This window comes from Sceloporus occidentalis, unplaced genomic scaffold (assembly GCF_023333645.1).
Source record: "Sceloporus occidentalis isolate IW3139 unplaced genomic scaffold, rSceOcc1.0.p SCAF_9, whole genome shotgun sequence".
NCBI classification, from domain to species: Eukaryota; Metazoa; Chordata; class Lepidosauria; order Squamata; family Phrynosomatidae; genus Sceloporus; species Sceloporus occidentalis.
Genome location: NW_028316989.1, coordinates 2,874,429 through 2,887,836, shown reverse-complemented (window position 1 = coordinate 2,887,836; position 13,408 = coordinate 2,874,429). Strand labels below are relative to the sequence as shown.

At 46.4% G+C, this 13,408-nt stretch overlaps 2 protein-coding genes and 1 long non-coding RNA gene across 3 annotated transcripts; 2 read left to right on the top strand and 1 right to left on the bottom strand.

Annotated features, from left to right (window-relative positions):
* The first annotated feature begins 228 nt into the window (after positions 1–228).
* On the top strand, positions 229–5,641 carry GINS4 (GINS complex subunit 4). Its single transcript, XM_089539063.1, has 7 exons — positions 229–504; positions 1,544–1,630; positions 1,771–1,884; positions 2,700–2,797; positions 3,462–3,550; positions 4,588–4,678; positions 4,864–5,641. Exons 1-7 carry the CDS (start codon positions 400–402, stop codon positions 4,958–4,960), a joined length of 681 nt encoding a protein of 226 aa, XP_089395189.1. The 5' UTR covers positions 229–399; the 3' UTR covers positions 4,961–5,641.
* Positions 5,642–5,734: 93 nt separating this feature from the next.
* On the top strand, positions 5,735–10,101 carry LOC149306738 (protein phosphatase 1 regulatory subunit 3C-B-like). The gene is made up of 2 exons (XM_089539061.1): positions 5,735–6,232; positions 8,704–10,101. The coding sequence occupies exons 1-2, from the start codon at positions 6,171–6,173 to the stop codon at positions 9,614–9,616; spliced, it is 975 nt and encodes a 324-aa protein (XP_089395187.1). The 5' UTR covers positions 5,735–6,170; the 3' UTR covers positions 9,617–10,101.
* A 202-nt stretch (positions 10,102–10,303) lies between these two features.
* LOC149306737 (uncharacterized) lies at positions 10,304–12,111 on the bottom strand. The gene is made up of 3 exons (XR_016282378.1): positions 11,703–12,111; positions 11,509–11,588; positions 10,304–10,440 (listed from the first exon to the last, which is right to left on the bottom strand). It is a non-coding gene; the product is annotated as an uncharacterized LOC149306737 (long non-coding RNA).
* Between the last annotated feature and the right edge of the window lie 1,297 nt (positions 12,112–13,408).

Genomic DNA, 13,408 nt, shown 5'->3' with positions numbered 1-13,408 from the left:
TGCAGCATTGTATCGTACCCATTATTCTTCTTCCCTTCCCTTGATTCAAGGCATCTTTGGTCCTCCAGACCTTTTTGGTCAAGGATTCTGGGAACTGAAGTCCAAAATATGGGGCAGATGGGTGGGATGGGTGTATATACTATCAAGTACAGCAAGGGGCATGGATTATCCATCATCCTCTTTCCTTTGCAAAGCAACAAACATTGCTCCATCCTCCAGAAACCTGGGTTTTTTCCAGTTTGAATTGGTTTGGTGAAACTAGCGTCGCGGCCCCTTTAAAAGGCTCGAGGGGCGTGTTCTCTTCATGCATATGTATAAAGGGGCGGGGCGTGCCTCCCTTTTTCCCGCCCTGGTTCAGAGGCGCTGACGTCACCGCCGCGGGAACCTATTTGGAAGGCAATGGCGGGAGATCCAGGGAAGTCAATGGCGGGTCCGGAGGCGAATGAAGAGGAGGAGGAAGAGGTGGTGCTGACCCCGGCCCAGCTCATCCGCCACCTGGAGCAGGTCAGGCCCCGGGGGAACTACACATCCCCTCCTTTATTATGGCAGAGAACGGGGGGGGGGGGCTGCAACTCCCAGAATCCCTCCCATCAGCATGGCAAGTTATTTGGGGGCACCACAACTCCCAGAATCCCCTAGCAAGCTCCTAGAATCCCTCTCATCACTGTGGCAAGCTACTGGAAGGGACTACAACTCCCAGAACCCCCCAGTCAGCTCCTAGAATTCCTCCCAGCAGAATTGGTAAGTTATTGGATGGGGCTACAAGTCCCAGAATCCCCTAGCAAGCTTCTAGAATCCCTCCCATCAGCATGATAAATTATTGGGGGGGTTACAATTCCCAGAATCCCCCAACAAGCTCCTAGAATTCCTCCCATCAGCATGACAGCTTATTGGAGGGACTACAACTCCCAGAATCCCTCCCATCAGCATGATTAGTTATTGGAGGGAGCACAGTTCCCTAAATCCCCCAGCCAGCTCCCAGAATCCCATCAGTATGACATGTTATTGGGGAATGACAGCACCCAGAATCCCCCAGCCAGCTCCTACAATCCTCTCCAATCAGCATGACAATTTATGGGGGGATTACAACTCCTAGAATCCCCAAGCCAGCTCCCACAATCTCTCCCATCTGTATGACAGGTTATTGAAGGACTACAGTTCCCAGAATGCCCCTCTTGGCCATCTCCTAGAATCCCTCCCATCGACGTGGCAAGTTATTGGGGGGGGGGGGGGATTGCAACTCCCAGAATCCTCTGGCATGGTTCCAGGACCATCAGCACCCAATTGATACCATTGTAGACAATAGGGTAGTAATATGGTGTCCTTTGTATAAAATGGCAAAATCAAGGATTGCTTTTGGGAATGTGTGAGAGATAGATAGATAGATAGATAGAGATAGATGGTGTTTTCAAGCCCTGGTTGAATTGGTGGATTTAAGGTCCCTGGACACGGAGGGCAAGCCATATACGTATGATGTCTGGGGAAAGTGTGTCCCAATCTGAAAACAGCTGGGCAATCTCCATTGCTTTCTTTCCTTTTCCAGGCTTGGATGAACGAGAAGTTTTCCCCCGAACTGCTGGAGAGCAAATCGGAAATTGTTGAGTGCGTCATTGAACAACTGGAACACATGGTAATAAGATCCAGAGGAATCTTGCCAAGAACCCCCAGGATAGGGTTGCCTTAGGGTTGCTCTCAGTTATATAACATTTCGTGCGGAGGCTAAGAAAGCCCTTCCTCTTGCAAAATGTCTTCTGCTTTGTGTCTTGGCAGGAGGAGAATCTGAAGAGGGCCAAGAGAGGCGACCTGAAGGTCAGCATTCACCGCATGGAGGTCGAGCGCATCCGTTATGTTCTCAGCAGCTATTTGCGCTGTCGCATCAGGAAGGTACGGCTTTATTCTTTGGGAGAGTCAAAGGTATTGATCTCTATAGGAAGCACATTGGAGTCACTCTGGCTGCATTCGCACTGCAGAAATAATCCAAGTTGACACTGCTTTAACTGCTGTGGCTCAATGCTATACAATTATGGGAATTGTAGTTTTGTGAGACGTTTAGCCTTCTCTTTCAGAGAGCTCTGGTGCCACTATAATTCCTTGCATTCCATTGAGCCATGATAGTTAAAGTGGTGTCAAACTGGGCTATTCCTGCAGTGCGGATGTAGCCTCTTTGCATATGCCTGCTTACTGTGTATGATCCGAAAAAGTAACTTTTCCAAGCCCTAGTAATGGGTTCCTATCCCAAGAGGTGTATAGTATAAAACAGGTGCACGCATGGATTAGGAATGACAGATTATTATTTTGGTATCCTTTAGTTTAGTAGAGCAAACTTGGGCATCCTGCAGCCCTCCAGATGTTTGAATACTCCAGATGTTATTTGGACTGCAGCTTCCAGCATCCTTCACATAATTCAGTTTGGCATCACTTTTAAGTGCTGTGAATTTGTAGTTTCACAAAGTCTTTAGCCTTTCCTACCGAAGAAAGAGTGTGGGTGCCTCGCAAAAGTACAAATCCCAAGACTCTGTAGGATGGAGCCATAGCAGTTAGTGTCAGACTGCATTATTTCTGCAGTGTAGACGCACCCTTGATTTTCAGTGCAGCCTTCCCCCCCCCCCCCCCCCGATATCTCTTGCTTTCAAACGTTGGCATTTCAGTGCCAGTTGCGTTGTCGCTTCTCGTTCTTCCACCGTTTTTTTTTCTTGAAGATTGAGAAGTATTTCCCCCACATCTTGGAGAAGGAGAAGACCCGGGAAGAGGGAGAGCCATCCATCCTGTCCCCGGAAGAGTTCGCTTTTGCCAAAGAGTGAGTGAGCGAGTGGACGTTTCTTTACCTATCTATTCAATGCCAGTGAAACATCTGGAGATGCCAGCGAAACATCAGGAATAAACTCTTCTAGAACATGGCCACATAGCCCCCCCAAATCCCCCAAAAATCTATGGATGCCGGCTGTGAAAGCCTTTGACTTCACAATAATAATAATAATGGATCCAAATTCTGAGATCTGGGGCAAACTCTTCATTGGGCCAGCTAAGAGATCCAAAACACACTGCAGAAATAATCCAGTTTGAGACCGCTTTAACTGCCTGGGCTCAATGCTAGGCAATTCTGGGAACTGTGGCTTTGTGAGACATTGAGCCTTTTGTGTCAGAGAGCTCTGGTGCCACAATAAACTACAATTCCCTGGATTCCCTAGCACTGAAGCAGGGCAGTTAAAGCAGTGTCAGACCGGATTATTTCAGCAGTGTGTTTTGGACCCAAAAGACCTATAACGCATCGCATTATCTTTCAAAGCTTCATTCACAGGTGTCTTCATGAGCCAGGGATGCTAAAGCAGCATCCAGGGGAAACATTGTGCTGGAACTGCAATTCCATGCCTTTCTTTGTCCTGGAAGCTATTTTACAATCTGATAGAGAAGCCTAGGAAGCTTTGAGAACTCCTTGAAGGCAGACATTTTCTTCCTTTCAGGTACATGGCCAACACAGAGGCTCATCTCAAAAACGTGGCTTTGAAGCACATGCCTCCCAACCTACAGAAGGTGGATCTCCTCAAAATAGGTAAGCAAGGCTTGGTTTTGTTTGTCTGGACCATTTAAACACATTGCAGAGCGCCAGGAACAAACATTTGGATCGCTGCTCCAAGGATGTACAAAGATGGTGGCTTGGCTCCTAACTTTCCTTTCATGCAGGGAAATGAATTCATGTTGTCAGGTTGGAATGTGGCATTGCTGTTGGCTGGGGATGATGGGTGTTGTAGTCAGATACATTCTTAAGGGCCCCAGAATGAGGAGGCAGAGTAAAAGCAAGGTAGAGAGCACAGTGATAGTTGGATCTGTGAGGCAGGTCCAAAACACACTGCAGAAATAATCCAGTTTGAGACCACTTTAACTGCCCTGGCTTGGTGCTAGGGAATAATTCTCTAGTATTAAGCCAGGGCAGTTAAAGCTGTCTCAGTTTGGATTATTTCTGCAGTGTGTTTTGGACCGCAGTGATCTAGGTTTTACAAGAGCTATGCAAGAAGCTGGTCCTCTTTGGGGGAATAGAGTTTGCATCCTTGCATCCCTTAAGACTGCTCTGGTCCACCGACTGATCGGTGAAACCCATTTATATTTAAAGCGTTCCTGGTTTAATAGATTTTTAGTTTCAGTGTTAATTTTAGTTTCTGTAAAGTTGAAATGAAAACTCACCATCTCCGCAACGCAGATGCAACTAGCCACCATTGATTTGGCACTTTTAAATCCCATTGATTTGTTTTAGGCGGGTGTTAAGCATTTCCCATTAACTCTTTCCCATTAACTCAAAAGACTGAACTTTGGCTGTAAATCATTGCCATGCGTCCCATAAGACTGCTCTGCTCAGCTGATGGATCGGTTAAATCCATTTATCAGCATTTAAAGCGTTCCTGGTTTAATAGCTTTGTGGTTTTTGTGTTAATTCTAACTACACATATTTAAAAGCAAGTGCAGAATAGCAGAATATTTGGGGGCAAATTCTGTCCGGAGAGGAGATGAAAAAGGACTTCTCCCCAAACAATTGGGCTCTATTTGGGCATTAATGGTAGAGAAGATTTTTTCCCCTTTGCTTTTCCTCTACAGTTCCTAAACCAAACCTGGACTCCTTTGTGTTCTTGCGGGTGAAGGAGAGTCAGGAGAATATCCTGGTGGAGCCAGAGTCAGATGAGCAAAGGTAGGGACATCTACACAGCCGTTTGAAAACTATGGGAATTGGCTGCCTTCTATGAATCCGCATAGCTGCCTGCATTTTTGGGTTCTCCTGGCTGTGAGGATTGCCATGGCATTCACCTGCACTTCAAGACATTACTGCAAGTGTGTATAGGACTATAATCTGTTCTTGTGGTCTGTTTCTTTCAGAGAGTATGCGATTGACTTGGAAAAAGACTCCCAGCATCTGATCCGGTACAAAACCATTGCTCCTTTGGTGGCTTCCGGAGCCGTGCAGCTCATCTAAACTGCAAAGATCAGCTTGCAATGAGCAGAAGACATACCTTTGCTTGGCGACCGCCCTTTTCCACCCAGCTGCATTTCTGCGCACAAACTTCTAGTGACTGGATGACTGTCATTGTAACTCAGATTGCAACCTGTGATTACATCTTGCAAAGGGAGAGATCTTCCCAGCTGGTATCTAAGCATGAAGGCTGTTCCTGCAGGAAGGGTTTAGTTTGCAGAAGAGAGATTCTCCTATCAAATTGGTTGCAATGCAAAAAGAGAAGTTCTGCTGATCTGCTGCATCTCCAGCAGATGTCACTAGACCTATTCTAGATCTAACTGGTATTCAAACAATGGAAATAAGGTGTATTTTCATGGCTTGGAAAAGTTACTTTTCTGGACTACAGCTCTCAGAACGTGCCAATTGTTACGGGGTTCCAAGTGTTGTCATTTGGAAAAGTAACTTTTCCAAGGCCTGGCTGTGAGCCTTATCTACCCCACAAAGCTGGCAGACTCCAAATGTGGTGGATTGTGGCTCCTGTTGTGCTGGCTGAGGATGATGGGAGGTGTGGTGCATACCGTGCATCACATTTGAAGCCAACATCTGGAGGGACTCCAAGGACTGACCCAATTTTTCAGACCTACAGAAAATGTCTTGTCTCTTACAGGGCAATAAAGAGGAACATGCATGACCTAAAATACAGTACTTTGCAAGACTTTTGTGTTTTCACTGGTTCCAAAAGTAGTACTCCGCCAACAACACCTCTTCCTCTGTAGGATCACCACATTTTGCAATTTATCTTAATAATTCCACAAGAATGAAAGGATCCAGCGACCTTGATGCATCCTTTCCTTGTACTGTGGGTTGTGTCCAAGACTATAAATTCATCAGCTGAATGGAAACCGCTAAATCCCTCTCCTGCTTCTGTTCTGTAGGATTGGAAGACCCTGTGGAACAGAGAAGGGAGGTGCAGAGAGTACTCCTACCTTAGCAAGTGTCTGCTTGCCTGACTGTATTCTAGAGTGATAAAAGTTGATTCCTGGTTCTTATGTCAATTTATTGTACATTCTTGCAAGAATTAATCCATTGTAATGTCCAACCAGAAAGAGGTATCCCACTGAATATGCCCAGATCTTATCCTATTATGGCATTATGTCTATCACATCACCAAACATGAGCTGAATTACGGTGGACCATTGGTGTCTGCTGGGATTTGATTCCAGGACTCCACATGGATTCCAAAATCTGTGGGTACTCTAGTCCCATTATATACAATGGGGTAGAAAAACCAAGGTTTGCTGTTTGGAATTTTATATTTTATTTTATTTTGTGTATGTAAATATCCAGTATGGAGTAATGATTTGAGTGCTGGACTAAGACTGGAAACCATGGTTTAGTTTAGTTTCCAGTTTGGCCATGAAACCCACTGGAGTGACCCTGGGCAAGTCCCATTCTCTCAGCCTCAGGGGAAGGCCATAGCAAACCTCCTCCGAACAAATCTTGCTAAGAAAACCCCAGGATAGGTTCGCCATAAGTCAGAAACAACTTGGAAGGTGCATGACCGCAACAGATTTTAGAACATGGTTGATTTAACCCCTGGATGTGGAGGGTCGGCTAGATGAATTCTTTCTCAATAGCCACCATGGTGCCCCATGACATGATGCAGAATGAATCTGGCCCAAGTCAAGAGGGTCATGGACTGGCCATGACGCTAATAAGAGAAGCTGGCACATGACTGGCCACTGTTTTTAGAAACCTTGTCTCCTGGGTTCAGATCAAGGCTGCTTCTGTTGAGGATTAGCCGACGAGGTTAATTTTAATCCGATGGAGGCATTGTCTCCAAAGCCTGAAGTAGATTGGATGCCACCGGAGCTCTGCCCGGGTCACTATCTTCTAGCTTGCCTTTCGGCTCCTAGGTTTCCCTCTGGAGCCAGCCCTACTGTTCGATCCCCAGCTTGGCTGTGAAAGCCACTGGGTGAGCTTGGGCAAGTCACATTCTCTCAGCCTCAGGGAAAAGCCCTGGCCAAGCTCCTCTGAACAAATCTTGCCAAGAAAGCCCCAGGGTAGGGTCGCCATAAGTCCAAAATGGCTTGCAAGCACACATGGTCGAGTCACAAGTAGAGCTGTTTAAACCTTGTTTTTGCAATGTGCTTTGTTGTGTTTTTAATTATTTTTAATGTTTAATAAAAATATATTTAAATATATGTATATAAAAAGTGGGAGCCAAGCCAGGTGAGGGGCCCAATTCTGTCGGCACATGGGCCTGATCCTGGGGGCGTGGCCAGGTGGGGAAGGGGCGTGGCCTTAGAGGTCTTGCCTTTCTTGCTCCTTTCATTCATCGGATCTAGAGCTGGAGGTAAAGGCTGCAAAGAAGCGAGATGAGCTGTGGAGAGTAAGTACAGCTTTGCAAGTATCCCAAGGAAGAAAGAGAAAGGAAGAAAAGAGGGAAAGGAAGAGGGAGGGAGGGAGGGAGGGAGGGAGGGAGGGAGAAAAAGGAAAGAAAACTAAAGAAAGGGAGGCAGGAAAGAAAGAACTAAAGAAAAAGAAAGGGAGGGACAAAAAAAGGAAGGAAAGGAAAAAAGAAGAAGGGAGGGAGGAAAAGAAACCAAGAAGGGAGAGAGGGGAGAACCTGCGTCTTTCCTGTTCTTAGCTGCATCTGCACTGCAGAAATAATGCCATTTGATGCCACTTTGACTGCTATTGCTCCATGCTATGGGAGTTGTAGTTTCTTCAGCTAGATAGCCTTCAACTGCATTAATTCTTCAGTGCAGATGCAGCCTATATGTGAGGCATCGCCCAGTATTTCTTTGGTCTCCATAAGCAGTTTGTTGTTGTTGTGTGACTTTCAAGTTGTTTTTGACTTACGGCAACCCTGTCATGGGGTTTTCTTGGCAAGGTTTGTTCAGAGGGGATTTGCCATTGCCTTCCCCTGTGGCTGAGAGAGAGTGACTTGCCCAAGGTCACCCAATGGGTTTCATGCTAAGCAGTTACCTTGATGCCAATGGGGATCAAGCCAGGAAGAGGAGGAAACTGGCATCCTTCCTTGCACTTGTGAACAGAATTGATTTCTTCCAATAAGTTGCATTTTCGGACATAGGCTGGGGATGCTGAAAGTGCCTGGTTTAATTCTTTAGGATATGAGCTATGTTCAGGGACAGCTAGTGTGGCCTAGTGGTCTTAAATTCTGGGCTAGGAGTTCAGGGGACTAGGATTTGAATTCCCATTTCATCATGGAAACCCTGGTTCTAGTCACAGTCTCTCAGAGGAAGGCAATGGCAAACCCTCCCTGAACAAATCTTTCTAAGAAAACCCCACGAAAAGGCAACCTAGTGTGAAGATGAAGGCATACAACAAAATGAAGTTCATTCTAGATTAAGCAATTCCCCTTTTTAAGGGGGTTTTCGTACTGCCTTCCACTTTACTGGACATTACCGTCCTTTCCAAGAGCCAGCATGGTTTAATGGCTGAGAGTAGGGCACTGAGAGACCAGGGTTCAATTCCCAGTTCAACTCTGAAACCCACTGGGTGACCTTGTGCTAGTCACACACTCTCAGCCTCAGAGGATGGCAATGGCAAACCCCCTTTGAAGAAACGTGCCCAGAAAACCCCATGATAGGTTTGCCTTCAGGTCGCCATAAGTCGGATATGACTTGAAGGCACACAACAACAAATAAGGTGCGCATGGAAGAGTCACATCCTGACTTGTTTTCTGTTTCTGGTGAGCCATTTCCAAACCGGCTGCTAATGCCATCTTCTGCCTTCAGCCTTTTCCAGGTGTTTGGCACCCGGGCCATTGCCCCCAGAGCCGCTCCCATCGACTTGGCCAGGAGGCTTTGCCTGAGCCACCCGCCTCCCATCCGGAAGCTTCTAGACTCCTATGAAGAGCTGCGGGAAGGTTTGGGCCACCAGCCCTTGCGCCCCTGTCTGAACAATAAATTCTCTGTGGAACCGGAGAGGCAGCCGGATACGGCCAAAGGGTGCCGCGGCAAGAAAAAGAAGAGGGTGGTCTTTGCAGACATGAAGGGCTTCTCGCTCACAGCCGTCCGGATCTTCTCCAAAATCGAGGAAGACCTCTGTGATCTCCAGCAGGCTCTGTCCCACTTGACCAACTTCCGGAACAAGCTGCGGGGCTCCCGTCCCGAGCCGAGAAAATACATGCTGGATTTCCCCCAACCGTCTGCCGACTACGTGGCTTTCCGAAGCCGCCTGCAGAGTGGCTTTGTCTGCTTGGAGAACTGCCTGATCCAGGAGAAGTCTATCTCGGGGACCGTCAAGGTCAGAAACATCAGCTACGAGAAGGAAGTGTACATCCGCATTACCTTTGACTCCTGGAGGAGGTTCTGTGATATCGGTTGCCAGTACATGCCCAACACCTACGGTTACACCGACACGGATACCTTCTCCTTTGAGGTCCCGCTACCTAAAGGGCCAGCTCCCTGTGACACCATTGAGTTTTGTATTTCCTTTCACTGCGGCCAGAAAGTTTATTGGGATAACAACCATGGGAAGAACTACATTGTACGGCAAGCGATGGTTCCTTCGCCTCCCAGTGCCCTTTCCCGTCTAGCAAAGGGCACCCTCACCAACGGTGAACCGCTGGGCACCTCTCGGGCCGCGGCTCTGGTCCTTTCTCGCTTGCAGACCTGGAGGCGTTCGGAGATCCAGGCATACTGGTAGGGGATGCTTTGAACCATGCTCTCTCCATATCGTTCCTGTTCTTCTCTTCAACACTTTGGGACGCTCTGGCGATGACTCTTCTGCAGCCGGCACCACGCATTGAGTCACTAGTTTGGCCGCCGGTGCTTTGAGAAGCTGTACTTTGCAATGCAGCTATAAATCTCCAGCTTCCTGGGATCAATAGTTTGGCGGCCTGTATCTGGAGCATTGTTGTCCTTAAGTCTTGTGGAGGGAACAGGATTGCATGCAGCAAAGATACCTTGGCTCATGAAGACTCTCTAGATGGATGTTGCAGGCCATGCGCAACACTAGGAGAAGGAAAGAATGGGCTTTTCCCTTTATTCTTCTACAAACAGGAATTGGAAGGGACCATGGACAGAGCCTTTTCAGGGCTTTGCTTTATTAGGCATGAGCTAGCAAAGTTATCAAGAGCTAGCATAACCCTAGTTGCTTAGCTTTCTGAGCCACAAAGTCCCAGGGGTTGTTCAGATGGTGAAAATAACCCAGGAGGAACCTGGGTTGAATCTCCGTTGTTCACATGCACCCAGAATGCACCCCATTAAGTGGGGAGGGGCTGCCAATAACCCACTTAATTTGGGATAATCAATATTGGGGTTTTCCCGGAGTTTTTTAAAAAGATCTGCATTGTCGGTAGTGTGAGTAACCGATGTGAATAGACTGGGGTTACGCTCTGCATACCAAAATCAGGGTTCCAAATGCATTTGCATTGTTGACTCCATCTTCATTCAAATGTCTGAACAACTGAATTCACAGCGATGTGCATCAATGCAGGTCGATGCGGTTCCATAGTGTGAATAACAAACCTGGAATGCACGAGTGAGGTGATTTGCATTGTTGCACTGAAAAAGGTTTGGACTCTGCCTTTAGGTCAGAGATAGCCAACCTGCAGCCCTCAGCAAGCCATTGGAGCAAATCTTTGGCAAAAGCAACCTGGGTCACTCCAAGCAGACCACTGGGTGAGAAGGAAAGACGATAACAGAGTGGCAAAAATAGTCCTGCTTATAGGGTTGTTGTGCGGATAATGTATACAATGAGTTCTGAAACATACAGTGAGTTTTGTGCAATCTTAAGAGGTGCATTCTACCATGCACTGACTAGGGCTGAATCTGCACTGCAGAAATAATGCAGTATTACTACTACTACATGTATTTTCTTTTCTTTTCTACATGTTCCTTTCATAGAACTGGGACTCAGAGTGGCTTCACAATATTAAAAAAGCAAAAACCAATACAATTAAAAACACAAAAAAGAGGTGCAGCTTCACACTGCCTGAACTGCCATGGCTCCATGCAATGGAGTTCTGGGGTTTGCTGCTTTGTGAGCTATTTAGCCTTCTCTGCCAGAGAGCTCTGGGACAAAGCCAGTTAAATAATGGACTATGAAGTCAGTTGAACAATTGATTAAAATAAAAACATTAAAATTAATTAAAATATTATATACAAATTGCAAAGCAGCACACCATGAAAAGCACTTCCCAGTCCGTTTCTACAAGCCTGTCCACATGAGTGTTTTAACCTGCCATGGAAGGAAAGCAAGGATGGTTTAAATGGTTGAGAATGGGACATAGGGAAACCAGGGTTCAAATCAAATGGAAAGTCACACTCTCTCAGCCTCAGGGAAAGGCCATGGCAAACTCTTCCCCTCTGAACAAATTCTGCCAAAAAAAACCCCACTTTAGGGTCACCATAAATCAGAAATGACTCGAAGGCACCCAAGAATAACCATCCTTTCCAATGCATCATGTTACCCCATGATACGCCAACAGTACAAATAGGCTCAGGTTAGTCATTTTGCCTTCTATGGAAACGTTTCGGCTCCCAGACCTATTTGTTTTTGGCAGCCAAAAAAGTAATTCCAATATCCTTTATTACCTCTGTGCTTTCCGCCTTCCTGAGGAGGTACTTGCCTTCCTGTTCTCGACAATTTAGGTCTCTGGGCATGCTTTGGATCTCTAAATTGTAGGAAGAAATATAAAGAAGGTCAGTGTATGTATGTATATATATATATATATATATATGGATTCAGCAAAGTCCACATATCCATCCACACACAAAACCCTGCTCACCTGCCTTTCTCTCAGCAGGATTTGGCTGGTATTTTTGCAACGAAAGATGCCGAAATCTGGACTAAACACTTCCATCTGAAGGTGGTTGTTGAGTCTGTAGTGATGGAGTTTAGGTTTCTGGACAGTGTTCTGATCTCTGTGCTTTCTGAGATGACCAATAAAGTTAGAGGACTATTACAGCTGGACTGGACTCTTTTCTTGCTGGTGGGTTGTTGTCGTTATTATTATTATTATTGCTTGCAGGCATGTGATGAAACTGTCAGTCACTACACCGAAGCGTCATGACAGTTCAGGATTAGACTAAAAGGTGCATGGAGTCGTCATTCTGTTTCCCCAAGAGTAGTCTTTCTCAGCCTTCCCCGTTTCCTATGCATCATCGTATTTAGGGTAAGTTAAGGCCAGTTATTTTGGGATGGGGCTGGGATGGATCAGGGACAGATCACATGCTTGGCAGGCATAAAGGTCCTGGCTGGGTCCCAAAGAAGCTCCAGTCCCAAAAGAAATTGGGTATAAGGCAATAAAGCGGACATAAAGGGGACAAAAATGACACCTTTTTACTTTCGGAACATCCCAAAAACCTGAAAAACCCACCAAAAACTATGTAAAAAGGTGTCGTTTTTGTCCGCTTTGTGTCCACTTTGTTTTCTGCCCTTCGCAAAAAGCGCTTGGCAGCGCATACCATGCTCAGGGCGTCTATTCTGCCGCATCTGCGATGCCCTTCTTAGCTCCTCCATCTTTAGCCAGCCATTTAATCTGGTCCAAGGAACCTGGATTTCCTGCGACGGATGGCGTCAATGGAACCCAAATCCTGTTAGTCCTTGCATCCTCCGCCAGAGCGATTAGCATTGGCAACATGAAAGGGAAGCTGGCAAACTAGAAGTGACACCTTTAAGCCAGGAGGCCATTGAGGAGGAAAGCCTCTTTGAGCATGGAGTGCGTTTGTCTGAGGCATTGCATCTTCCAATATTGTCCAGTATTCTTCTTTTCTTCCTCTCCTCCTTCCATTTTTGTTTCTTGTCTTCCTCCTCTTCTTTCCTTCAATGAACAAGAACAAGCCAGTAATACCTTTATTCTTATATTTTTACATTCTCTCTCTCTTAAATTCTGCTTCGTTTCCGGAACGTTCTTCCAGAAGACAGACACATACCCTGAAACCCCCCCCCCAAAAAAAAAACCCTATCTCTTTACTTTCTTCCAGTATTCCAGCAAGAAAGCATTGGAAACAAATGTGAAGCCGAAGGCCTCCAAGTTGCCATTAAACTACAACATTATATGACACCCACATTATATGTGGCATAATTCTTGGAACATTAAGTTCTTCAGCTAATTAAATGTAATGAGATGCCCTTTGGGCTACTAGGAATGGCCTTTTGCGGCGTACTGTCATGACACAGCAACGCCCAAAGCTTAAAAAGTCAAAAAATACAGCGCTCAGAGGCATGTGCAGAGTGTTTTTTTAACCTGCCTACTGCGCAGGCGCAAAGGAGCCGAGGAGGATTCTAATAAACCTCCGCTCTAGCGTCGCGCATGCGTAGAAACCGCACACTCAACTCCACCCCTCCCCGCCTGAAAGTGGAAAGATGCGTCGGAAGAGCGGCGCATGCGTGACGACAGCCAGTACTACCAACACCACCATCGCCGGCGAACCATTCCGATTGGCCAAGAGCAGAGGAAGCAGTCGTTGATTGGCTGTCGCAGAAGGTGGC

Coding starts and splice junctions, on each gene's coding strand:
- GINS4 (XM_089539063.1), top strand. CDS start 400: ATGGCGGGAGATCCAGGGAAGTCAATGGCGGGTCCGGAGGCGAATGAA. Junction 505..1,543: donor TCATCCGCCACCTGGAGCAG/GTCAGGCCCCGG, acceptor TTCCTTTTCCAG/GCTTGGATGAACGAGAAGTT. Junction 1,885..2,699: donor TGCGCTGTCGCATCAGGAAG/GTACGGCTTTAT, acceptor TTTTTCTTGAAG/ATTGAGAAGTATTTCCCCCA.
- LOC149306738 (XM_089539061.1), top strand. CDS start 6,171: ATGGATTCCAAAATCTGTGGGTACTCTAGTCCCATTATATACAATGGG. Junction 6,233..8,703: donor AATGGGGTAGAAAAACCAAG/GTTTGCTGTTTG, acceptor TTCTGCCTTCAG/CCTTTTCCAGGTGTTTGGCA.